This window comes from Kogia breviceps, chromosome 15 (assembly GCF_026419965.1).
Source record: "Kogia breviceps isolate mKogBre1 chromosome 15, mKogBre1 haplotype 1, whole genome shotgun sequence".
Lineage (NCBI taxonomy): Eukaryota > Metazoa > Chordata > Mammalia > Artiodactyla > Physeteridae > Kogia > Kogia breviceps.
The window spans coordinates 15729811-15757295 of record NC_081324.1 but is presented as its reverse complement, the minus strand read 5'-3'; the positions used below and the strand labels follow the sequence as shown (position 1 = coordinate 15757295).

The 27485-nt window shown below is 47.2% G+C and overlaps 1 protein-coding gene across 22 annotated transcripts in view; it reads left to right on the top strand.

The window, feature by feature from the left end:
• NEDD4L (NEDD4 like E3 ubiquitin protein ligase) overlaps positions 1–24609 on the top strand; it is a 345052-nt gene extending 320443 nt beyond the window's left edge. For all 22 annotated transcript variants that reach the window (XM_059040433.2, XM_059040434.2, XM_067015214.1 and 19 more), the window contains 7 exons: positions 8573–8646; positions 10841–10901; positions 12365–12424; positions 13924–14031; positions 15631–15727; positions 16481–16553; positions 19703–24609. In XM_059040433.2, the coding sequence (XP_058896416.1) occupies positions 8573–8646; positions 10841–10901; positions 12365–12424; positions 13924–14031; positions 15631–15727; positions 16481–16553; positions 19703–19805 (576 nt within the window). In that variant the 3' untranslated portion in view covers positions 19806–24609. The remainder of the gene's footprint in view (positions 1–8572; positions 8647–10840; positions 10902–12364; positions 12425–13923; positions 14032–15630; positions 15728–16480; positions 16554–19702) is intronic.
• Positions 24610–27485: the final 2876 nt, after the last annotated feature.

Genomic DNA, 27485 nt, shown 5'->3' with positions numbered 1-27485 from the left:
TGTGAAACAACAAAATAATCGGAATTGCAATGACTTTTTTTTTGAGCTGGACCTATTTAAGGGTCTTAACTGCCAATTTTCAAAGGATAACACATGGCTAACCATCCGGGAACTATGTCTTCTTTGCATTTTTAATGCATGTAGGGAGGAGGAGAGATAAAGAACCAAGGAAGATTTAAAATCAGTCTTGGGTGTCAAATGCAAAAAAAAAAAAAAAAAGGTCTCTTTATATGATATCCACTTGTAGAAACCCATGTGACTAACTTAACACAGTTCAGAAGACATTAGTGATGCCAAAGTTAGAAGCAGACTAAACCTTCCTTAGTTACAGTCAGATGTAACTATTTCCACCTAATAACTACAAACCAAACAAGATGTTTGCATTTTTAAGTAGACTTCTAGTAAAGGTTCTGATGGTCGTTATAGCTCATGTCAATGGTTCATTAGAAACAATTCTTAAACCTCCTCATATAATGTGGGTTTTTCTGACTTTGGATTGAATCAGGTAGAGTAATGCAGTAATCAAAACAGACTCACGAGATGAGTAAGATAATGATTAGGTGCCCTATTTGTGAAATTACTGGCTCTCCTTTTTAGAGAGCGAAACCTGATTAACGAGGAACTAGCACATCTATTTTGCGTTCTGGGAGGAAATGTAGAGTGAATTAAGCAGCCACACATTGATCTCATGTCCCATATCCAATCCATCACCAGGCCCTGTTCATTTTGACTCCCGACTATTCTTCAGTTCTCTCTGTTCTCCTTGTCTGTCCCACCAACAATACCCAAGCCTAAGCTACCATCTTCTCTCGTAGATTCCTCACTGGTTTTTTATATCCACCTTGGCCTCCTGCAATGGCAGAGTGGTCTCTTCAGAATGTGAAATGATCATTTCATTCCTCTGCTAAAAACATGCAGAGATTTCCCACTTTATCACTGTCAAGATAAAGACCCAAATGCTTAATTTGCCTCATGAAGTCCTGCGTGGCTGGGCCCTGCCTGTTCATCTCCAGGTGCATTTTGCATCAGTGCTTCCCCTCATGCTTTCTGGGTCTGGTCCCACGAGACTTCTTGCACACACCGAGCTCCTTCGTGCCGCAGGACCTTTGCACATGCCGTTCCTTCAGTTGGGAACACACTCCCATCCTCAGTTCAGACAAAGCTAGCTCTGACCCAGGACCACAGTACTTCAGAGTATCTTTCGTGTCTCCCTATGGCAGGTACCATAAGTGACTTTGCATTTATTTGTATGGTTATATGTTTAATATCTGTCTCTCCCATCAGACTCAGTCTCGGTGATGGCTGCCCTGGGTCTGCCTTTTGCTCACCATTGTGTACTGACCACCTGGCAGTGCCTGGTACAGGGTAGACACTCAAAATAAGAGTGTTGAACCAAAAATGTGGACATCAGCAAGAGGCCCGTGCAAGCCTCCGCCTCCCCCAGCCCTCTGCAAAATTGCTGACTGTGCATTGCCATTTTCTAACCCAAGAGGAAGCCCACGCCTCCTTGTGCAAAAAGATAAAGTCATTTCTTCACTAGAGTGAAGTTACCACAGAAGTGAAATATGCATGCAGCCGGCCTTCCTTAGTGCTTTAGGCTTTCTTTTTCTCATTCCGTAATTAGAAATACCAGACCATGAAGTTTGGTGGTAGCTGTCACTTCATGTAATGAAATTGCAGCTGTTGCCATTTTTTTTTTTTCCAGTTTGCTTTTTTTCTAGTTGGTGAGAATCTACAGCTGCTGGTTTCTGGGGCCTACTAACGATGTTTCAGATGAACAAATTTCAATATTTGAACAGTCGTCATATGCCAACCAGAAAGAATCAACCATACTCTCTCATGTACACCCCTGCACACACATGCCCCACCGGGAGGAGACATCCTTGTAGAGCTGTGCCAAGCAGAAGTTCTTGACTGCAGGGTCAGCAGAGCAGCACCTGATTCGGTTGCTTTGAAGAGGCGCTAGCAGGGTGGACTTGTAAGGAGCTGTGCAGTAGGGAGGGGAAGAAAATGAGCAGCAGCCTGTAGGAAAATTCTTTAGGACCTGGCCTGAGTTGGGTGAAGGCATACATTCTCAACTGGGGAGACGACAGCCCTAGGGGGCGAAAACTAGACAACTTTTTGTCTTGGAGGACAGAAAGTCTCAGCCATTACAATGGCTTGTGGTCCTCCCAGGGGCCACGGAACGTAACACAGGTGTACCATGGGTCTCTTTGGTAAGATTGCGTGGGAGGGCAGGGGCAACTGGCTGGGGGTCTAAAAAGGCTCCTGGGGGGTAATTAATGGGGAAAAAGGCTGAGGAGCACTGGGTTGGGGAGAGGGAATAAGGGAAGAGGCAGAAACTGGAAGTAGGAAGGAGAGAGAGGTGAGAGACAGAGCGAGCTCGTGGCTGAAGCTGGACAGAACCGGACCAAGACCCCAGTGAGGGGGTAGTTCCTCAAAGACCAGGTCAAGGAAGTGGGGCAGGTGGCAGCTGCAGGAAACATGAAAGTAGAAAGGTGGGCGGGCCGCCGGGAGAGGCCGGGGAGGATGAGGACAGCACCCAAGAGCACGGTGAGAAGCAGTCAAGCCTCCCTCTGCCTGGGTCCAGGATACCCGATTGGACCTAGACAGTTTCTCGGTGGACTCCTCAGACGTTTGTCGTAAAGCATCTGGGGAAGATCAGGGAGACGTGTGTGAATCTGAAGTTGTCACTTGCCACAGAAGAGGGGTCCAGTTCTGTGAGAGCTGCATCCGCGAGTTTCCTCTGATCTTTGTGGTCTTTACGAAGAAGAGAGAGGAGTTCACACTTGGGCCAGGAGACTTCAAGAAAGAGCAGGTTTTTTTCTACAAGCACTTATTAATCCCCTTCTGTGTGCCAGGCACTGTGTTAGTGTCTTCATATTGGGTCCTTGAGGAAGGAGTTCAGACACAAGATGACAACTATATTTAAAAAGTGGAATTTGGGGGCTTCCCTGGTGGCGCAGTGGTTAAGAATCCGCCTGCCGATGCAGGGGACACAGGTTCGATCCCTGGTCCAGGAAGATCCCACATGCCACGGAGGGACTAAGCCCGTGTGCCACAACTACTGAAGCCTGCGCACCTTAGAGCCCATGCACCGCAACTACTGAGCCTGCACTCTAGGGCCTGCGTGCCACAACTACTGAGCCCACATCCTGCAACTACTGAAGCCCACACTCCTAGAGCCCGTGCTCCTCAACAAGAGAAGCCACCGCAACGAGAAGCCCGCGCACCACAACAAAGTGTAGCCCCCGCTCACCACAACTAGAGAAAGCTCGCACGCAGCAACAAAGACCCAACACAGCCAAAAAAAATTTTTTAAGTGGAATTTGAACAGCAGCCCACAAGTGGTGTGTGAGGAGAGGGAGATGGGGGTGGAACACCAGCGGAAGCCTGACTGAGAGGCCCCTAGGGCTTGGGGAGGATTTACTCTAAGGGAGCAGCTTAGGGAACAGGCCTGGAGACCCCATTCCCTGCCTGCCTTGAGAAACCATGTGACCTACACGTGAGCCCCAATCAACTGTGTGACCCACGGCTGCCCCAGCCGACAATTCCTTACTCAGCACAGAGAGTATGATCTGGTCTTTCTTGTTTTTTTTTTCTTTCAAAAACAATTTTATTTATCTGATTGCAAAATATTAATCTTAGTAATAAAAATAAAGTCAGTACAATAAACACATATTAAAGTCACTCATAGTTCCTACCACCTAGAGAAAAATCACGAGTAAAATTTTGATTTGTATCTTCCAGAATTATTCTCTGTAAACACACACACAAGGTTTTATGGTTTGTTTTTTTTTTTTTTTTTTTTGTGTGGTACATGGGCCTCTCACTGCTGTGGCCTCTCCCGTTGCTGAGCACAGGCTCCGGACGCGCAGGCTCAGCGGCCATGGCTCACGGGCCCAGCCGCTCCGCGGCATGTGGGATCCTCCCGGACCGGGGCACAAACCCGCGTCCCCTGCATTGGCAGGCGGACTCTCAACCACTGCGCCACCAGGGAAGCCCAAGGTTTTATCTTTTTAACAGAAATGGAATTGTACAGTGTGTACAGTTTTAACTTAATATGTTGTAGGTACCTTTCCATGTAGTAAATACCATTTTAATGGCTACACCGAATTCCGTTTCATAGACTGTACTTTTTTTAACTGTGCCCTAGTGGTCGGCATCTGGGCTATTTCAGTATTTCACTATGTAAACAGTACAATGAGTATAATCCTGGAATATACATTTTGTACACTTGACCAATTTCTTTCCCTTGGTATAAGTCCTAAAAGAGAAATTATTATGAAAAGGCATTTGCGCATTAAAATCTTGACTCCTGGGCTTCCCTGGTGGCGCAGTGGTTGAGAGTCCGCCTGCCGATGCAGGGGACATGGGTTCGTGCCCTGGTCAGGGAAGATCCCACATGCGGCGGAGCTGCTGGGCCCGTGAGCCATGGCCGCTGAGCCTGCGCGTCTGGAGCCTGTGCTCCGCAATGGGAGAGGCCACAACAGTGAGAGGCCCGCGTACCGAAAAAAAAAAAAAAAAAAAAAAATCTTGACTCCTGTTGTCAAATTATCTTTTCAAAAGGTTGAAGCAGTTAGGCCCTCAGCACCAGCACTGATAAGAACCGTTTCTCTACGCTCAGCAGTGCTGGCTGATTCTGCCATTTTTCATCACTAGGGGCTGCTTTTGGAGGCACCAGAAGTGTTTTTCTCCTTTCCCCTCCCCATCCTGTCTTGTCTATGGTTGACCCTCTCATTCAGTAGCTCTGGAAATTGCAGCTCCCAGAAAACATTCTATTCTAGTACAGCTGAACTGTACTGAAAGCCAGCCTCTCAATATCCAGAACCGGGCTTGGATTGATTAACTTGTCATTTGGTGTGGACCTGATAGAAAAATCTCATCATGGAAGGGAACAGCAAGACAATCTTTGAGGAATAAATGGGGGGGAAAAAGAAAAACTGTCTTATTAAAAAATACTACAAAAGTATAAATGAATACTGCCTACAGACCCCCAAATAATCGACTACAAAAGTGTAAATGAATACTGCCTACAGACCTCCAAATAATTGTCAAAGAACTAAACATAAGAGACCTCCCATCCCACTCCCAAAGCAGAACTGTTTAATATCTTCAAAAAAGTGCCGTGACCTGCAGAGGACAGGAGCAGGTCACCACGGGGGGCAACTGGATGGAATGGAAGACAGCAGCCGGAAGGGGGCACCCGGCGGGAAGGAAGGATTTGAAGAAGAGTAAAAATACAGTAGCAGTTAAAGTCCGTACTGCATTTGCAAATATTTTCTCCCATTCTGAGGGTTGTATTTTTGTCTTGTTTATGGTTTCCTTTGCTGTGCAAAAGCTTTTAAGTTTCATTAGGTCCCATTTGTTTATTTTTGTTTTTATTTCCATTTCTCTAGGAGGTGGGTCAAAAAGGATCTTGCTGTGATTTCTGTCATACAGTGTTCTGCCTATGTTTTCCTCTAAGAGTTTTATAGTGTCTGGCCCTACATTTAGGTCTTTCATCCATTTTGAGTTTATTTTTGTGTATGGTGTTAGGAAGTGTTCCAGTTTCATTCTTTTACATGTAGCTGTCCAGTTTTCCCAGCACCACTTATTAAAGAGGCTGTCTTTTCTCCATTGTATATTCTCACCCCCTTCATCAAAGATAAGGTGACCATATGTGCGTGGGTTGATCTGTGGGCTTTCTCTGCTGTTCCACTGATCTATATTTCTGTTTTTGTGCCAGTACCATACTGTCTTGATTACTGTAGCTTTGTAGTATAGTGTGAAGTCAGGGAACCTGATTCCTCCAGCTCCGTTTTTCTTTCTCAAGATTGCTTTGGCTATTCAGGGTCTTTTGTGTTTCCATACAAATTGTGAAAATTTTGGTTCTAGTTCTGTGAAAAATGCCATTGGTAGTTTGATAGGGATTCCATTGAATCTGTAGATCACAGTGTTGATTCTTCCAATCCAAGAACATGGTATATCTCTCCGTTTGTATCGTCTTTCTTTCATCAGTGTCTTATAGTTTTCTGCGTACCGGTCTTTTGTCTCCTTAGGTAGGTTTATCCCTAGGTATTTTATTCTTTTTGTTGCAGTGGTAAATGGTAAATTGGTAAGTGGTAAATTTCCTTAATTTCTCTTTCAGATTTTTTGTCGTTAGTGTATAGGAATGCAAGAGATTTCTGTGCATTAATTTTGTATCCTGCTACTTTACCAAAATTCATTGATTAGCTCTAGTAGTTTTCTGGTAGCATCTTTAGCATTCTCTATGTACAGTATCATGTCATCTGCAAACAGTGACAGTTTTATGTCTTTTCTGATTTGGATTTCTTTAATTTCTTTTTCTTCTCTGATTGCTGTGGCTGATACTTCCAAAACCATGTTGTATAATAGTGGTGAGAGTGGGCAACCTTGTCTTGCTCCTGATCTTAGAGGAAATGGTTTTAGTTTTTCACCATTGAGAATGATGTTGCCAGTGGGTTTGTCATATATGGCCTTTATTATGTTGAGGTAGGTTCCCTCCATGCCTACTTCCTGGCATATACCTTGAGAAAACCATAATTCAAAAAGAGCCATGTACCACAATGTTCATTGCAGCACTATTTACAATAGCCAGGACATGGAAGCAACCTAAGTATCCATTGACAGATGAATGGATAAAGAAGATGTGGCAATATATACAATGGAATATTACTTAGCCATAAAAAGAAATGAAATTGAGTTATTTGTAGTGAGGTGGATGGACCTAGAGTCTGTCATACAGAGTGAAGTACCTCAGAAAGAGAAAAACAAATATCATATGCTAACACATATATATGGAATCTAAAAAAAAAAACTACCAAATGTAAAGTAGATAGCTAGTGGGAAGCAGCTGCATAGCACAGGGAGATCAGCTGGGTGCTTTATGACCACCTAGAGGGGTGGGAGGGAGACGCAAGAGGGAGGGGATAGGGGGATATATGTATACATACAGCTGATTCACTTTGTTGTACAGCAGAAACTAACACAACATTGTAAAGCAACTATACTCCAATAAAGATGTTAAAAAATAAAAAAGTAAAGTCCGTACTGCAGACAGTAAAACGTTGAATTGATGTCGTGGAAAGTGGAGCTCAGTCACGTGGGAGGGAAACAAGATTCCTTCCCAAATAACAACAAAAAAGGACAAAGAAGAAAATATGAAGGGCCTAGACAGAGGATCAGTGGGCTTTGATTGAAAAAGCTGTCTCCATGTGTAAAGGAACAATAATCAAGTGCATCATCAGAGAAAACATTTGGAGAGGAACAGGATCTGATATTCAGGCCAGAGAGGCCGTCTGTCCTACGTGTGTGTGGCAGGGCTGGGGAGGGGTCCCTGGAAATGGACCTCTGCCAAAGCAGGAGATCTGTTGCAGATTTAAATCCGTATCCCTCGTGATGGGTGCGGCCTGGACGCTTACTCTGGAGAGCACTCTCCCTCAGGCTTGGCTTGGCTTGGCTTCCTCTCAGATGTAGCTGGGTGGATGTGGGAAAAAAGACCACAAGGAATCCCACCAGAATACAAATGTGGTTACCTTTGAATAGGGGAGCTGTGAGTGGTGTTTTTTTCCTTTTTATTTCCCTGGAATTTCCATGAGAGTAAACATTTTCTATGTTAGATCAGTAGGCCTCTTCCTTCCCTTCCCTTCCCTTCTGCTACTTACTGCTTTATACACTTTGATGTTAAGCCAGGGCTGGCTCAGAGCAGAGGAGAAGGCTGTGCCGGGAGTTCAGCTGCTTTGCTCTTTTCACTCCTGGCTCACACTGAGGGGAGGGGGCTTTCGGGGCCGGTGAGCCAGGAGGTGGTGTCTGGAGGCACATCAAAGCCTGAGGTTCTCAGGGGTGGCAGATGAACCCTTCCCTCAGCCTGACTTTCTCAGCATCTTTCTTTTTTTAAGTCCCTGTGTTTTGCTCCTTTGAAAGAAATTCCACATCTTTTTTTTTTTTTTTTTTTTTTTTTTTTTGCGGTACGCGGGCCTCTCACTGTTGTGGCCTCTCCCGTCGCGGAGCACAGGCTCCGGACGCGCAGGCCCAGCGGCCACGGCTCACGGACCCAGCCGCTCCGCGGCACGTGGGATCTTCCCGGACTGGGGCACAAACCCGTGTCCCCTGCATCGGCAGGCGGGCTCTCAATCACTGAGCCACCAGGGAAACCCCACATATCTTTTTTTTATGGCTGTAAAATCTAATTTTCAGCAACGAATCTGGATCTCTGCAGTCTTGATGGATATATCCTGTCTTTTCTGTTAAACATAATTAAATTTCTTGATAAGTCAATAGCAGTTGGAAAAAGTGTTGTTCTCCATTGTTGCTAATGTATGAAGAATAATTAAAACTCATAAATAACCATAAAATCATTTGCCTTCAATGATAACATCTTTAAGTGTGTAGCATCTTAACAATTTAAAAGCCTCATTAGACATTCTCTTGGACACAGAGCCCATTTGCTGGGAACGAGTTCTGAATAAATTTTACTTATCTTCCTTTTATAGTTAAGACGTTATTACTCAGTCATGATATGCAAAATAACTTCATGATGGTGACTGTTGTTTTATCTTTGTAATTACAGACATATCAAGTGGATCTGAAGCCCAATGGGTCAGAAATAATGGTAACAAATGAAAACAAAAGGGAATACATTGAGTACGTACACACATACTTAACAGCCTTTTCTTTTATGAAATTGAGCGGCGTGTTTGGTTGCCGTCTTTTACCAGAACAATTTGTGCAGATGATGGACACACTTTAACAGCATGAGTTCCTTTGTGGCTTGGTCCAGTAGGAAGCTGAATGCTGGGGTGCAGGGTTTGACTTGTGTCCTGACTTCATGTTGCTGCCATACACAGGAGCAGTGGGAGGAGAGGAAGGGGCCCCTATTGAGTAACTTGGCAAATACTCTGGGAGCCTGTGGGCATCTCGTCTGAAATTGAGAATTACAGTGGAACAGTGTCAACAGCCAGTTGGGGTAAAATTGGGAACAGCCAAAGAGAACATATTCCATCTCTCTCCTGACTACTTTTCCATAATGAAAATGTAGGAGAAGAGTTAAAAAGGATATGGAGAATTCAGCGCATGCAAACATGAAGAATTGTTCCTGATGTGTGTAATTTTCTTAATCTCGGCGTCCTTTGGTGGGACAAAATGTTGAGTCCTTTGGAAATCTAGCTGTCAGGTAATCCCAGGAGTCTGTACTGGGCAGAAGGTACAGTTGGGCAGCTTACATTTTCCTCTTTGGTATGAACATTTGCTTCGAGCTCACAAGTCTGGTGTCTTCCAAGGATTGCCAGGTTGCCCTTGCTAGCCCTCGAACAGGGACGAGGTCAGCGTTAACAGTACTTGGCTCCCGGATCCTAGTTTCTGCTCATCTAGTGAGTTACAGCCATGGCCTGAGCTCCTTGTTTGCATTCAGAACTCCATTTCAACAAGCCGTGTTCCGTCCTCTCTCATCACAGTTGATCACAGGACTTGAATTCAGAGAACTGGCTGAGGATCTTAAGCATCCTTCCTTAGCATCTGCAAAAAAAAAAACAAAAAAAACAAAAAAAAACCTACTCTCCTTTCTAATTAGGAAGAATTGGAGAGTGCGGGCCTCTCTCCTTAGAGACCCTGACAAAGCATGGACTTCTCCAGTTGCAGGTTGAAAGCTTGCTACACTTAATCAAAACCTAGAAGTAAGATACTACATTTCTTGCCTGTTCACCTTAATTGGCGCTTGTGCTTATTAACTTGGACAGTCTCAGCAAGCAGACGACGTCCTAACAGGCACTGCTGTCTGCATTCAGAAAGTGTAGACTTCGAATAGATTTTTAACAACACTCCTTTTAACAGCACTCCACGCCAGGGTGACTAGGTTTGAAAGACTGAGTATTTGCACCTTGTGATATGTGTTGTGCGTCATTCTTTGCAGTTAATTCTTTTAGGTTTCCAATTGCGGGGCGCCTCCACTAGCTTCGCTGCAAAAAGGAGGATAGAAATCCCCGGCTGTTCCCTGCCACCTGTATCCTCTGGTGCAAGTAGGCTATTGGGCTGGTGATTGCAGCACAGCCAGTAAAACCTGATATTCTGAGCAGCGAGTGGGCAGCAGGCTGGTCCTCGAGGGCCGTTGCCATGGTGCCACCTCAATAAGTGAGAGCCCTTCATGACAAGGTCCTTGCGCTATTTCACAACAGAATGCCTTAGGTGGAATCCAAAGTGGATTCGCCTGGCAGTACATTCTGCTGCACACTAGATGTTGTCACAGGGAACGTGGTTTCAGTGGCTGTCTGTGACTCAAAGAGGTTTTACCATTAACCTTCCAAGTGTTGGCATAAAAGTATTCGTGGTAAAGTACTGATAAATTATATGTCATCCTTGAAAATCAGTACGCTGAATACTAGAATGAAATACCATCTGATAAAATACATTGTACTGGGTATTCCCCTTAAAAATATGTACGTTCGTACATAAATGTGGCTGTGTACGTATGTGGGTTTGTGTGTGGGCACACATTATGCCCGTATACATATGTATTCAAACCCCATTTTCCCTTTTTCCCCAGACAGTCACATTTATAAAGCGGCTTTGATAAACGAAGCCTCGATCTGGGGGGGATAAAAGAAATCAGTCTTTCTTTTGAGATCCTCAGTGAGATTTTAGGCTCCACATGTGCTCGTTATTCTCGAAAGAATCCGTGAACAAGCAGCGTGTGCCCCAGCACTATACACACCCTCCCTCTCCTTGGCCACCGTCGGGCTTTTCTCCCTGCCCTGCTTAACGAGAAGCGGTCGCAGCTGGGGAGAAAGAACTGAGCGCCAGCGATGAGCAAGATGGTTAAGGGCTGTCCGTTTTCCTCCCACAGTCTAGTCATCCAGTGGAGATTTGTGAACAGGGTCCAGAAGCAAATGAACGCCTTCTTGGAGGTAAGTCGCGTTCCCCGGGAGTCCTGCCTGTGCCTTTAGGTTGAAAGAGGACGGTTCTCCTCCTTGCGGGGCAGGGGCGGGGTCAGAAGCGATCACACACCCAGAGACAGGCATGGGTGTGGGGCCCAGGGCAGGAACGTCAGGCCTGCACTGCTCACACCATCTCCAGTCTCCAGGGCAGGAGTGTTCAGCCCCTGCACTGCCACCTTTTCGTTTGTTTTCTTTTGGTCGGTGTTCTCCGGCTTTGCTGCTCTTATTTTTTAATTTGCCTTAACTGTTTTTAAAGAGAAGTCTTTACAGACTTGACCCAGAAGGGCAGGTTTCCCCACAGAGGCTAGCACCATCGTCCTGCAGCTTTGGGTGGTACCCGGGGAAGGCTGGGAGCATCTCTGCCTTTTGCTGCGGTGACAGGTTCTAAGAAATGCGAGGACTCGGGACAGTTTCCAGCCACGCCATCCCTCCGTGGTAATGCCTTCCCTTTCCTCGTGGCTGTCTGAATAATTCCTCACCTTACTATTAAAGTGTGCAGTGGTTACTTCTCAGACCCAAGTGTTTAATGTCAGTGATGCTCCCAGGCTCCTGAGGAGGGAGGCCCCGCACAGAGGATAGGAGCTTCCTCATTTTAAAGAACGGCTCCCTTTAACCCAAAGCGCAATTCCTTTTTAAATCCTGAGAATGGGTATTGGTTACTTAAAGAGAACAAGCCCCAGCTGCACGTTACAAGCTGCCGCTGAACCGATGCGGAGTTCTCGTTGGGCGACGCTCTCTTGAGTTCACTCCAGTTCAGGTACCTGCTCGCGGTGAATATAGCGCCAGCCCAGGCAGAGCACTCAGAAAACCTCCAGGACTTAGGGTGAAATGTGTGAGTTAGAGGCGCTGGAGAACAGCAGGGTTCAGACTGTATTTACACGAGAAACCTACCTGGCCCTACCGCAGGCGATCACACTTTCAGAAACTGGCCACACGCGAGGCCCAGCGGCACAGAGCGTCCGTCCTAGATCACTGCACTAGTCAGCGGAGCCTAGCCTGGGAACCGGGGCAGGCGGTCTGTGCTCCCTGGCTCCTTTCCACGCATCACACCACCTCCTCTCGTATTTCATCTCTGCCTTCAGCGCCTTATTTTTAAATGGTCCGCTTGCGCGTCTGTGCCCTTGAGAACACCCTGACTCACAGCAATGTGTCATAAGTGGCTTTTGGAATCCGCCTGCCTGCAGCAACCCGTATTTTTATAACATTTCAAAAATTACTCCAGTACCTAGATCTTCTGGAGTCTACTGCTTTTTAAATTTTTATTTTGTGGCTGTGCTGTTTTTATCTGAACTAAAATTACTGAAAACTGTCATACCAATCATCAGTGAACAATGTATTTTTCCTGGCTAACCAAAATAAGTTTGTTTATCCTGTAAAATTTGTCTCTTTCAAGGAAAAAGGTGTTGCGAGTGCTTTTCTTTTTTTTCTTTCAGGGATTCACGGAACTGCTTCCTATTGATCTGATTAAAATTTTTGATGAAAATGAACTGGAGGTTTGTACTGTAAACATTTTGTGTAAAGGAGATTTTTGTTTGTTTGTTTAAGTATCTCATTACTTCCCAACTTGGTATTTTAGTATTCTCTGATCCATAACCTCCTAGCGAGTAAGCTTAGGTGAATTCTACTGCGGCTCTCTTAGGGGCTTGCTTGTTTGCCCATCAGGGACCAGGGGATAGCAGAAGTAGTCACCTGTAGCTTCCTTGCCCGGGAGAGGGCAGGGCAGGGGCGCAGCGGACAGGGGGAGACCTGCTGAGCTGGGTTCAGAGCCTGGAGCTGGGGTGGCAGCAGCCTGCTCCCAGGGTGGGGCTGGCTGAGGACCCCGGTCCTCCACGCACCCACCGTGGCAGCCTGATGGGGACTCGGCCAGGAGGTGAGCGTGAGCGTCCCCGAGGGGCCGTAGAGCGGGGGGGTCTCCGTGAAGTTGAAGTGGTCTGTGCTGCAGAGTGAAAGCACGCAGAGGCAAGAAGGTAGTGGCAGGAGGTGGTTTCATGTTCACTTGTGCCAGCTTCTTTGTGTCGGTGTAGATGAGAACTCGGAATCTGAAAAGCAAAGGGGAGTCTCTCCGCCTTTATGTTGAGAGAAACAGGAGGAGGAAGGCTCTGTCTGTTGAGAGGCTATTGACAGGACTCTGGCCATTTGTCCAATGATGTGTCTCCCTTAGACTGGCTTTCGTTCTTTTAACCTTAAAATGGAAACGTCCAGATCGATGACGTCACAGACATCACGTAGAGGAAGCCCTTTGTTTGGCAGGTGGGGAGACTGAGGCAGGGAGAGGTTAATGACCTCACAGGGTCTCGTCACGGTCAGGCCCACGAACGCGGCTTTCAGGCCTCTGGATTAGTTCTTTTTCCACCGTACGCTGGCACCTCTGCGGGAATGTCATTCCTTTGTCCGCAGGAAACCTGCCCCTCGGAGGGTTAGGTGATAAGAAAAGTGGACCCAAGACTGGTAAGTCAGAGGAGCAATTATAGCGCTAGGACAGGTCTGCAGCCGTGGGCCACCAGGCAGGTGAGGTGATTGCCCTCCCCTGGGAGATCGGTCCGGAAGGATGAGTTCTTGCTGTCACACAGCACCGATTCTATTGTGGGTGGGGAGGTATTTTCAGCTATTGAGACACATAACCTCTCAGAAGAGGAAACAGCCAGAGTAATGAAAGAGCAGATGTAAACGCAGCATAAGAAAATCCACGGGCACCGAACTGAGATTTGAGGGGCAGGGAAGGTGATTGATTGGGACGTCTAATTTCCAGTATGAAACGTGGTGGCCTGTACAAGCTCTAGAGTCGGGTCTCCCTCGTTACCTCTCAGTCTCTGATCTGCAGAGGCAGGTAGGATGTGGAACACGTATCCCCCTTCATCTGTTCTTATGGGTCGCTGGCGTATCTGGCTTTGCACGTGACGTGGCGCTGGCATTGAGAAAAGGCCTTTTCTCTGGTGCATATCTTCGGCTTTCACGATGTGCCCTGCTTACCCCTGCTCCATCTCCCTCCCAGTTGCTGATGTGCGGCCTCGGCGACGTGGATGTGAACGACTGGCGACAACATTCTATTTACAAGAACGGCTACTGCCCGAACCACCCTGTGATTCAGTGGTTCTGGAAGGTAAGGCCAGAGTCCGGGTCCTGTGCTGCCTTCCCGTGGTCTTGCTGCTGGATTGGGGGCTGTGTTGGTACCTGGCCTCCTGGGGGAGAGAAGAGGCCCGCCGCGCCAGAAGCAGCCCTCACCGCTGCTCTTCTGTAACTGTGGAGGATGGCTGTCTTGAATAGGCTACACTGTCTTCCTCAACCACCTATTAAAGCGCTTTTGTTTGAGGAAACCATTGAGTAGGATGATCCTGAAAGGCAGATAATTGGATTCAAGAATTGGAACTAGTCCCCCAGAGTGTGAGTAGGAATGGGAGGCTTCTCGGGGCAAAAGCATGCTTTGGGGCTGACTTTTCCAAGATGCCATGTTGGTTGAAAAAACCATTTTCAAAAAAACTTTTTTTTGTTAATTCCAACAAACATTTTGATCTTTAACATCTTTCAATCAAAGATGCAAATGAAATCTGATTTACTCTCTAAAGACCAGTGTTTACATCCTGTTCATCGTAGAAGAGAAGTGAAATAGTTAAGGAGCGGGTCCAAAGGAGGGCAGCAAACTGACTTTGAAAGAACAATTACAGGGGGGAAAGTGCTGATTATTTACTTACAGAAATAAGAAATCGTTGACCTTGTCTTAATTTCTAAATATCTCTTATTAATAATATTTCAAGTGCAGCAGAGAAAAGGAAGAAAGCAGAATCTTCAGATCCTAAAATCTTAGTCCAAGTTTCGCTCAGCCTTGATCTTGGATGTATTTTTTTAAATATCGGTTCAAGTAACTTTACCAGTGAAGCCAACTCGATTCTTAGAATAATTCAGATATGTAAGATACACAGATTATTTCAGAAGCCTAGCCTGGCCTCTGTTTTTCTTTCTTTTTCTAAAATGTTGTCTTTAGAGAACTTAGCTACCGTCAGCTATCCTGCCTCATAACCTGGGTTGCCCCTCTCAAACTGTGTGTATTTCTAACTGGCTCCGGGGGACCTGCAAGCCTCACATACAGAAACACGAGCCCAGAGCCATCAACAAGTGTGCTTTTTTTTTTTTTTAATTTATTTTTGGCTGTGTTGGGTCTTCCTTGCTGCGCGCGGGCTTTTCTCCAGCTGCGGCGAGCGGGGGCTCCTCTTCGTTGTGGCGCGCGGGCTTCTCATTGCGGTGGCTTCTCTCGTTGCGGAGCACGGGCTCTAGGCGCGCGGGCTTCAGCAGTTGTGGTTCACGGGCTCTCTAGAGCGCAGGCTCAGTAGTTGTGACACATGGGCTTAGTTGCTCCACAGCATGGGGGATCTTCCCGGACCAGGGATTGAACCCGTGTCCCCTGCATTAGCAGGCAGATTCTTAACCACTGCGCCACCAGGGAAGTCCCCAGTGTGCTTTTTTTTTTTTTTTTTTTACCACTTATTTTGACCAGTTGGCAGAAGAAGAAAGAGACATTGTGATCACTCAGTCTGAGGTTGCAGATGCCAGTACTGTGATGCCCATAAAAAAAAAAAAAAGTTTCCAGAGTCAACTGTCTAGGTCTCCCACTGCACTATAAATAAGATGAAGTTTTGCCCGTCTGCACTGCAGCAGACGTGCCTCGTGTTACATGAGCGTGATGACCTTCTGCCTCCGTTCGTAGGCTGTGCTGCTGATGGACGCTGAAAAGCGTATCCGGTTGCTCCAGTTTGTCACGGGGACGTCCCGAGTCCCTATGAATGGATTTGCCGAACTTTATGGTGAGCAGGGCACCATCAGACTTCGTCCTCCTCCCACCGTGAGTCTCTAGCCGGGCATCAGCTGTGGCCCCAGAAGACTCTGCCTCCCGGGCTTCTAGCCACGTGGGTTTCGCCTGGACCCAACAGACATACATCACGGAGAGAGATGGGGCCGCGTGCCATCACCTCAGCTGTCTGTGCAGTTACCTGTATATAAAAGCAGGGGGTTGGTTTTGGTTTTTGTTTTTACACAGAGGGCCATGAGGTTCGGCTTCTCTTTTGTTTTGTTTTTTGGTATCTCTTCAAAAAACAACTAGATTTTGCAGAATCATCCATGTGGTTGTAAACTGAACACTGAAAGCACTCCTCCCCTCCACGAGGCAGAATTCTTCAGGGCTTACCATAGATGAAAAAAACCACTCTCCGCTGTGCATATTAAAGGTCATCACGTTTCAGCTTTTCCCCCAGAAGTAGTTTTAAATTTAAACTTCCAGGGTTGGGTTGAAAGGCATTACTGTGTCGGCTGTGCTCAGCTTGGTACGATTCCATTCTGATGGCGACACAGAGTCTGTGTCCTGAGGTCGTGCAGACCCTTTGCATGCCCCGTTGTTAAATACTGACTGTGACGTCACAGCCGCAGAGGGTGTCCCAAGGCTCACCCCCGGGCCCTCCCTGCCCACCCCTCCCTTTCCTTCAGCCCTTCCTTCGTCTTGTTCTACTGCTTTGAGCACTCTCAGCATTTATTTTTCTTCCTTTTTTTTTTTTTTTGTCCAGGTTCCAATGGTCCTCAGCTGTTTACAATAGAGCAATGGGGAAGTCCTGAAAAACTGCCCAGAGCTCACACATGGTGAGTGACAGAAAACCACACAGTTGTTGACAGACAGTGTTTTAAAACACTTAGCTGAGTTATGATGCCGGGCTACAGGCTAGGGTGCTACTTTCCCTGACCATTCAGCGTTTAGCAGTATGAACCGTCGGTGATACAGGTGAAAAGATAGGTCGTACAGTGATGCTGATGAAATTAAGCCACCCAAGATTTGAATGGGCCTGGTTTTTTTGATATGTGAAGGGTTATATCCCCCTTCCCGCTTCCTGTGGGGAATTCCTCCTCCAAACCCCATCCTTCCCTAATTATTCTGGGAAGCAGAGATTGCACTATATATTCTCCCTATGTGGATACGACCGCTCCCAGCCTCTGAACAGATTTGAGTTTTTGCCCCAACCTTAAGTGGTTTAGAACCATGGATGAAATTCCCTTTGGCAACAGGTTCTTAAAAGGCCTTCCGTGGCCATCCAGAACCCATGAGTCTTTGAGATTTAGCGACGTGCGTGTGGCCAGAGGAGTGTCGGAGGTCCGACCGAGGACCCCCGCTCAGGGAGGTACGTGCGGGGCGCGGCTGCTCTCAGAAGGCCTCCGGGTGCAGGGCGGGAAGGAGGCCTTCCTGGAGGGAAACGCCCAGGACCTTCGTGAAACCCAGCACGGAGACGCCCTCAGGAGCTCTCAGGGAGCTCCTGCTGCTCCGGCTCCCGTGTGCCCGGGGTTGGTTACCCCACAGGATTTGATTTCCTGCTCTTAGGAAGCAGGTGGAGGGGGCGCCCTGGGGATGGTTAGCACCGAGCATCCTCCTTTCCCTCGGGAACTGGGGCTGCCGGAGCCGCTGGGCCGTCCTGCGCTGCCCAGCGCAACTTAGGAGAGAGGTCTCATCAAGGTGCATTTGTGGAAGATGGGCTGTGAAAGGCCTTTTGCTTCTCTTTGACTCCCTCGCCTCGCCGGAAAGCACGTTCTTCCTCATTTATACCATTCGTAGGACTCTGAGTGGAATGGATGTGGCCCCTGCCCTTCGGCACCGGGAGAGCAGGCTGACTCTCGCCGAGACTGGCCGATCGCCAGGGTCCCTTGATCCTCTGCCTTCATTCTTGGGGCTAGAATGTTTTGGCCGTGGAGCTTTTATTCCAAACAGTATGAGTCAGGTGTAGCTTTCTGGGCTCGGCAGCCTTCATTTGAAAGGCAGCCAGCACTGAACCGAGCCCCAGCACTGGCGGGGTGGGGGTCAGCGCTCCCCAGGTCAGCTGGAGGAAGAGGTGCACCACTGGGCATGGCTGTCCTGTGCGGGTCAGACCCGGAACCTTGACGCCAGCCTGAAGTACGCTGTGAGCATTCCTCTGGGCTCTTGGGGAGCTTCCTTGTGATCCGGTAGCCCACAGGCTCCCAAATCCTGTGATCTGAACATGCATCTGCCAGGATCCCAACCTGCACCCTGACCGCTTCAGTTAAGCTCCTGCCTCAGTGATACGGTTCACGTTCTTTCCAGACTCTTCAAAGAGAACCGAGTAATTGAGTGTTCATCCCATGACCCTCTGTGGCCCTATAGACAGATATCTTGCTGTCGGATTCTTCTTCTGTTTCAGAGTTCACGTGCTGAGCCACCCCTAAAATACGGTGCTGCCCAGATAAGACCCTGAACTCAGTGGTTCTCGACCTTGGCTACACATTGGAACCACCTAGAAAACATTAAAAAAAAAAAAAAAAAATACTGGTGCCAGGGTGCCACTTCCAGAGATTTTGACCTAGTTGGCCTGCTGTGTGATCTGGGCCGTGGGATTTTCAGAGCTGCCCAGGCGGTTGGTGAGGAGAGCTAGGGTTTCGGATCATTGCTCTTCCTTCGGCAGGACAGAGGTCTGCACACAGGAGGAAAGCAACCCCGCCAGCTCTTACCAAAGCCTCGCTGCTTCTCTGTGTGTCACAGAATTAAAGCATTCAAAGAGTTTTTTCTTCAATGATACTCTCCCCAGAGGAAGAGGAGAGCGCTAGTTCTCCTGAAGCCACAGTGGCTGGTGGGGTGGGACTTACTCTGTTTTCTCTGCTGTGGCTTTCCTTCCATCCAGCCCTGGCTCCCGCTGTAATGTAGGAAACAGGCGCTTTGCTGGCTGCTTCACAGTGACAGCCATATATGTGGCTAAATAAAACCTAGCCACATGTATGTTTGATCTCTTCCATGTTTTATGAAAATATAAAATACACAATTAAGCTTCAAAATTAAAACCTGATTTACTAGGAGAGCAAAAGGGCTGGTGGAGCTGCTTCTCTCTGAGCTTTCATGAAACTCTCAGATGTAACTGCCGAGTGTCTCAGCATTAAAGGGCTTCACTCCTCTGTTCTGTCAAAGGTCACTGCTGGGATATCTAAAATTCCGCTTTACTAAGAATCACAGACCCACCTAAAAAGAATCTCCTTTGGCCCACACATCTTCCATACGACGAGGCTGAAGCCACTGAGGGTAATGAGGTCCCACAGCTAGTTGGTGGCAGGCCAGCCCTGTCTCCTGACGTCAGAAGTAACGGGAACACTTGTTCAGCACTACTGTGTTCCAGGCGTCATCCTAAGCACTTCATGCATATTAACCCGTATCATCGTCACGACTCTAAAAGGTGGGTCACGTTACTGCCCTCTCCTTACAGATGGAAGAAACGGAGGCACAGAGCGCTAACGTAATTCCAGACCTCAGATCTTAACATTCCCCTGTTTGCCTCTCTCTCTCTCCGTTACTCCAGCATTTCTCAAACTTGAATAATGTAGGGACCTTTTTTAAAGGGAAAAAAAATGGCCACAGATCCTTGAAACCCCACAGGGATTGCAGGCCCTGGACTGTGACATGCCAAGTTAAAATCAACACGACAGCCACCTCTTGTTTTCAGCATAGCCTGCGGAAGTGGAATTCTGTCTCTGTCACTGGTGAAATGATGTTTGAAATCATTATCATGATGAAAACCAAAAATTGAAAACTTCTTTTAGACTTACGCCTTCAGGATTCCTGGGTTTCTGAGACTTCTGGTTTGAGAAACACGGTGTTCTGCTCTGCTGTGCATTTTGATGTTTGGTGACTGTTAAAAAAAAAAAAAATCTCAGAGCTCAGTGCGTCTTATTAAATACTTTAGGGGTAACTAAAGGGCAGTGATGATGGCTTTTTACCTATGCCTTCTTGTTAACTTTTGCAGCTTTAATCGCCTTGACTTACCTCCATATGAAACCTTTGAAGATTTACGAGAGAAGCTTCTCATGGCTGTGGAAAATGCCCAAGGATTCGAGGGGGTGGATTAAGCGCCCCCTGCCTCTGGAGGGTTGTTCTTCACGCAAGTCCAGCTTGCACTTTTGCATTCGCCTAACAGACTCTGCGGAGACGCTGGCAGAGAGCAGCGCACGGCGCGGGCCCCCGGAGCAGAGCCTTCGCCCGCGTCTTGCCCACGCGCCAACATGGGAACCCAGTCCCAGGTCGCGTTCCTGCATTTTCCACCACAAATTACCAACTGGTTGATGTGTATACTAATTACGTTTTAGGAGGACTTATTCTATTTATGTTGTGCCTCTGTAGGCCAAGCCCTTAATAAATATTTTACATACTTTATAATGACAGCGAATGGAATTAATCACTCTACAGGTATAGTATTACCACTCATGTTTACTTTTTAAAATGATTTAGACCGATTTGCAGATTTTATTTCACTACAATTAAAGATGTCTCATGTACTTGGAAAAGCGAGCATATTATTTTTTTGTATTTGGATTTCACGCCAGGTTTAATGTCGGTGACATTTTTATTTTTAAAGTACTTGGACAGCCCCACACCCTACCTGATTAGCATTGGAAGAATGACTTTTGTCCAAAAGCCTTCTGCAGACAAATACCTGGAGAGAATTTAAACCGTAACATCAGGCATCGTGACGATTTTTTTCCATGCTCAGAATGCAAACAAACTGGATAATTTTGGTTTTTTTGTACAAATTTAGCATAAGAGCTGCAGGCCGAGAGAATTGTAACATAGCATGACAAAATTTGTGTTGACTTGAAGGAATCACACCATTATTCCTTAGAAGTAATTACGTGTGCTGGAACACATTTGAGGCAGGGTTGGACTTTCATTTCTCGTAAGAGAACTTACTTAACCCTTCCTGCTGCTGTACAGTCCTTCTTCTGTCATATCTTCCTCTTTGCTCTTCTCCGTAGAGACACTTGAATGAAACTTGGCACTGCGCGATTTGAAACTGCGGGAACCAGGCCTGTGCAGTCTCCAGTTTGTACACGTCTGCTGACGGTAGCTAAATAACCAACTTTTGTTCTAACTGCGCCAATTCTGAAGGCACTTTATGTACGACGTGGAGGTCATATCTGGTTTCTGGGTTTTTTTTGTCATGAGCATTGACTGTGATGCTGATTTCTTCCCTCTGCATACGCCTTTCCGGTGCAATATCTATCAATTGTGAATCTGGCTGCTGGTGTATAAAACCTGGCTGTAAAGCTAAGCCTACAGACCTGTCCTCAGCAGTCGTTTTGTGATTTCTACGCCACTGCAAAGATTAACAGACAGTTAATCTAACCGGGTTTTGTTCCCCGTGACATGTTGCGTAGGCTTCCATACCGTGTACCGCCCAAGTTGCGTCCGTTGTGCGCTGGACTAAAAGCTCGAGAGAAGACTTGACTTGATCCCCTGACGTCCAGCTCTTCAGCAGGTCCTAGGGGGGGTGGAGGGTTCTGTGGGATTCGATTCTTGGCCGCTTGTGAGTCCTTGTTGCAGAATTCTGCCTGAGGCAGGGCGGGAGTCCAGCAATCCTGCTGTCCTTCTTAACCTGTGTTGTCCTAGACCCGTGGTGGCAGTCAGGGGACACTAGTCATCTCACCTCCCGCTAGTTGTAGATAAGACAATAAAATTGTGGTTTCAGGGCCTCCATTTGGGATCTTTTGGCGTTACAAACTCAATTTACCCTGGCTCTGGGTGGCTCGTGGGAAGCCACGAACGTTTGTGCTTGTAAAGGAGTTTTCTGAAGCGGTGCAGAGGCCTAGGTGTCTAAAAGAAGGTGGATTTCTACAGAGCTGAGGATTGTTCCCTTTTCATATTGATTTTTTAAAATCCAGTAGTGATCAGAAAAACTTAGATATTGAGTAATTAGAAAAAACGATATTGTTCATTATTTTTACCTATTGGTGGGATTTTTTTCCCAACGCTCAATGTAACAGATGTCTCAGAGGCAAACCTCCCCCTTCTTGTAGCCCCTCAAGTCCAGACTCGGCTTTCTTTTTATGACTTATGCCAAAGCCTGGGAGAGCAGTACGCTTGGATGGGTTCTGAGAGTGAGTGTGTAATTATAGGGGGAGAAATCCAATGCTTCTTGTCTAAGAACTGGGATTCTTCTGTCTTTTTGTAAACTGTATATTCCAAAAAATCAGAATATTCACTAAATGCAAATTAGGCAACGTATTGAAAATAAGAAAGAAAACCCATCCTGAGATCGTTTCTGTGCCAAGAACAGATAAGAATTACCGAAATAGACCCCCATGAATACTTGAAAGGCAGTAACTGTGAATGACAATTCAGCTCATCTATCCCTTAATATCTGATTTCAGTGACAGCTCAAAAGTGCTGGGTCTAGAATTTGTTTGGGGCTTTTGGTTGTCTTTTTTTTTTTTCATCCAAATAACGTTCCCTAGTTCTCATCAATCCTCAGTGTTTACTCTTTGTCTAAAATACTCACCTATCTTGTTTTCTCTCGATCCTGATGACCGCTCTCCATCACCGTCACGACGTAATCACAGAGGCAGTCAGGAAAATGCACTGCGTGTGAAGCAGGCTGCCGGGCGGTCCCTTGGGCCTGTGCCTGCTCCAGTCAGTGTCACCTCATCTTGTTGTCCTTAGCAGTGACGTTACTCCGCAGTCCAGGGTCTCTTAGAGCCTCTGCTTTCTTAGAAATTACCTGAATCTAGCTTCCTCAGTTTGCTGAAAAAGAGTTGTTATGGGCCATTTTGCCTTGAGGTTAAGAAGTAAGTGCCAGAGTTTACATACGTACTGCATGTTGAAAGTCTTTTAAACATCGGTTATCACAGCCAACTGTACAAGTCCTGGGGATTTCTATTTCTGACTCTTGTCAGCCTAAAGATGAATTTGGAAAGTCCACCCAGTGGGATCAGCTTCTGATAGTGTGCTGCTTTTCTACCTGCTGCCTCTGGAACAGGAAACAATGAGGCATTTGTCTCAGTGCTCTTTCTTTTTTCCTGAAATACTTGCCATTATTTACCAAAGGCCCGTTGGTAGCTACCATCAGATACTCCCTAAGGTCAGATGCCAAATGCTTAAAGCAACCTGACATGGATTATTCCTCCCACATAAGGATGCAGTGACAGATCCTGAGAGAAATGGTTTGCAAAATATTTGAACCACTTTCTACATCTCACATGGTTAAATAGAACAAGTAGATTTGCTGCATATGAACTTGCTTTTCAGGAGAGCCAATTTAGAACTGGCGAGATCACACAGCAGGGGTACATCTTGTCTAACAGTTACTAATTGTTCCACACGTGACTCAAGTGTTTTCCTAGGTCTTGTATCTCACCTCTGAAATTACAGAATCTATGAAGAGAGAGCCTGGGTTAATCAGTTCTCAAGCCCCCACCCAGCCGCTGCTCCTCTTTGTTTGGTCTTTCCTCCTCACCCCGACTCTGCACCCCTCTACTGACTCTGGTGTCATTTTCCGCCTTGCCAGTAGGGGGCACTACTGTGCAGGGTAATTGCCTGGCCTGCTCCCTTCCTGACCCCCAGGAGGTCCTGCACTACCTCCGTCTTATTCAGACTTCAGGGTACATCTTGATAAGTCAAAACTGCCAATTTTAGGGCTGAGATGTGTTTTTTTAAAAATCCTCATAGACTCCACTTTGTACTTTAGATTTTAAAACTGGGAAGAAAATGTGACATACTTTGGACCACTTTTTTTAATTTATCGAAGCCTTAATGAACAGTGTATATACATTTGCATACACACACACCCCGACCCAAGAGTGTTTTCAGTGCATCAGAGACAAAGCTGTAGCATTAGGATGTGAGCTGGTATGTTTCATAGAAAAGGAGAGCTTTCTGTTGGTATGGAATTTTCCAAGAAAACCTCTCATTAGACCGCTCCCCTTCGTCAAAGGTGTTAGGTGCAGAGCAACGCATGTTTAAGATGCATGTCTTTCTGTTGGTCGGTTTTGTGTTTGTAGGAGTAATGATAGAATATAACAACATTGGCGACAGACCTCTGTGTACTACCTTCTCAACCTGTCTCAGTGCATTGTAAGCCTTCTCATGACCATGACCCTGTGTCCACAGACATCTGTGCTCCTCTATAAACCAGTTTGCCCCTCTTTCTCAGACTAATTTCACCTAGATTGTCACGGTTTCCTTCATGTTAACTTTGCATATCTCTGTGCTTCCTTCACTACTATGTATGTAATATATATACATACATATGCTGTCCAAATATATCTCTACATATTTGTATAACATTTTTACACCTACCTTGAGGAATCTGGTTCCGAAAGGGAGTGAGAGTTTAGTCCCTTCTGCAGTTTTCTCCAAGCTGTGTCCTGAGAATTCTGACCCTCAGAGCCTGAGAGCACCCCAGGAAGATGATGATATAATATGCTGTCATCTCTTGACTCAGCATCTATTATCAAACGAAACATGAAAAAACAGTGACTTTTAAGGTGAAAAAAAGTTTCAAGCATTCCAAATGAATTCTCAATGTTTCATAACTTTTTATTATAAACCCACCTCCTAATATAAAGCCAAGTACCATTTGATACAGTGATCAAAAACCAAACAACTTGGAAATTTTTTAAAAGACAACGTATGGATAAATGCTCATTTTCACAATCAGAATAGCTGTAAAATACTGTTGAATTTGATACAGACAGAAAACGTTTAGTTGAAGGACAAATCCCTTTTGCTTTTCGTTTTTCTTGAGAGATCTAAAGAGAAATTGTGGATTGTTTTCCTGACAGCAAAAGAGTAATGTGACAAAATGAAGTCGTTGTAAAGAAGTGATGCAACTTGTCAAATATTTAATAAAGAATTATGGAAGCTGGAACTTTTTCTACATCAAGTATTACGGGTTGTCTGATTTAAAGCTTCTTTGTGAGTGCATCGCCTTAATCGTCTCAGGGAGGTTATTTAAATGCCTGCAGATTTATAGATAGTATGTTCACTTCCTTAATCTCCCTAGAAGTGCCACATCTTCAAAAACATCATTAAAGGCTGCCCAGAACACATGGCTTGAGCTTAATGGGATGCACCTCTATTCTTATCCATCTGTCTTTTTATTAAATTTGAGAGTTAATGACTTGATGGATTACCCAGGTGGTCATATGAAGTCCATTCCTGGAAAGGCATATTTCACCTCTAGTTTTCGTCTGACTGACCCTCAATTTATGTCAGTTAATGAGACTCAGTAATGAAGCTCAAGATGGTTCTCAGAAGGGAGATGCTCTCAAAATCCAGATCTCATGTCAATTCCCTGATAAAACATGTAGACGCCTCAATTTTTTCCCCTTTTTCTTTAGTGCCTAAGCCTCCTCTCGATGGCCTTAACTTGCGCCCTCCAGAACTGCCAGGAGGTAACATCCAAATCAGGACATAATTGCATCCTGGTTTCTTGCTACTTACCTCTTTCAGTCAGCAGTAGATGGTATCTTGCTGGAAAGATATCGACAGCCTTCTGAGTTCCGGCGGCCTCCTCCAGCCTTACAGGAACAGACAAGGAAGGTACCGGCAGATAGAGCCACTCTGAACATAAATGGTGAGATATATGAAATAGGAATAAATCGTCATATATCAGTTACACAGTTGCTAAGTTAGGAAGCTCTTAACCTGCTCTGAAGTCCAAGAGTGATCTAGGCACTTCTGAAACTCTAACGTCCCTGGTAAAAGTTCGTAGTGAGCATAGCTATCCAGGGATTCTCATCTCTGTGGTCGGCCCTGGGGAACCACGTTCAAAGGGGTCCCTGGACATAAGAGGGCAGATGCCACTTCCCCGTCCCTTTGGTGTGCCCTCATCTAGGAGACAACACTTCTCAAAACTGAGTCTCCAGAGGACTCGGGCTGTGGCATCTCTAAGCAGGTATATATAGGACTTAAATTGGACAGGAAAACAAAAATGAGGGTGACTTTTATTAAGACCCAACACGGACCCCTTCGTAAGTGGGCTGCAGGACCCTGGCCCCAACTCGGGACACCCACTGGTGGGGACTGAGGAGGGGGAGAACCAAGATCCCCTTTGTAGGGCTGACCTCAGGGCCAGCCTGTCAGCTTCCTGCTCAGCCCCTCTGCACCCCAGCTCCTCCCCAGCCAGTGTCCCCAGGCTGTGCCTCCTTCCCTTTCCCTACGAGTCCCACATCCATCCTAGCAGCAAGTCACAGGTGACAGAGGATGAACTGGATGGAAAGCAGTGGAGCGGCCGCCCCCTGCCCCTGGGCAAAGCGGCATCTCCCCTCAGCTGGGCCTTGGGGTCGGGGTGCCCTCGGCACCCAGCGCCTCAGGGAGGAGGTCGGAGGGCCCGACCGCCCGTGCATCAGCCCAGCCCAGGCCCCACTCCCTCGTGGCTCCTATGTGTCCGCCTGCTGGACTTGCCGTTATCTTGAAGTCTGAGCTGCCTGTTCTAACTTGATCCCGTCCTTGGCCGGGTGTCCAGCCGACTTACTGCTTCAGGTGCTCCCGTAACAGGTCGATGGGGCGCCGTCACCTGCGTTTCTGCAGCCTCTGGGCATCGCGCACCGTAGGAACAGGGCACAGAGCCGCAGAGACGGGGGCTCGGGGCCTTGATGGTGGCAGGGGAGGGCCCGCGTCCTCCCGAAGCCCTCTACTCACCTGTCCTCACCCTAATGCCTGGGGAGAGCCTCTTTTTTCTCTCTGCGGAAGAAGTTTGCTCGCAGACAAGTTAGCTTGGGGGGCATGTAAGGGCCTTGCGGCAAGGAAACCTCCCGCCCGAGCACTGACTGAAGATGATTGAGTGACGGCGGAGAAGCACATCCCACAGTGATTAAAGGGAAACGATACATTCGGGCAATTTCTAAGCAATACCGTGCCATGGGAGTTTGACATACAGTTCCCAGAACTAAGAAGTTACCGGTTTAAAATCCTTTGTGGCCTTGTTCAGACTGAATAACAAGACCAGGTAAAGGCAGATGATTATTCCGCACTGTTATGTGCCCCGGGCTCATCAAGCTCTAATCACACGATTGCGGAATGTTTGACCCAGAAGGGCCTTGGCCGTGTGGGTGCCGGGTTCTTGCCTTCGATCACTCCCTACCTGCCGGGGCTGTTGGCCTGGAGGACCAGGATTGGTCCTCACTTGTTGCCCTCGGGAGAGGCCAGGTCAGCCCTGCAGAGACCTTGCGTGATGGCCGTGGGTGATCCGCATTCCTGGGAACTGCAGACCCTCCCCCCGCCCCAGGGAGGGCGCGATCAGCTTCTCAGCGGTGCCCCTGTGGGTCCCTGGGGGCTAGTGTGACCTCTCACCCTGTCCCTTCCCTCCAGCGGCTTGTCTGCAGCAGAAGGGCTGCTCGTCACCGAGCCCAGGGCAGAAAGGGGGGCAGGAGGGGCACTAGAGGCCCAGCTGGGGGCAGGCAGCCACCAGGGTCAGGGTCAGACCCGTCAGTGTCCCACTTCAGGCAGAAAACCTAGGTTTTCAGGGGAACCCTGCAAACGCATCAAGCTGGTCTCATCCCCTAAACCCCTGGGGGGGGAGGTGCAAGGCCTTGCAGGAGGGCCCGGACCAGAGCGGCGAAGCAGCCCTCGCCCCCCGCCTCGCCTAGTCACACGGCCACACCTAACTGCAAGGGAGCCTGCGAGATATCCAGCAGCGCCCCGAGCACAGGGCAAGGAGTCTGGGAACAAGCAGCCTTTGGCATCGCTTTGCAGAATGAATTTCCCCTTGGGGTAGTGGCCTTGCTGACATCTGCTGAGCCTCTGGAGTCAAT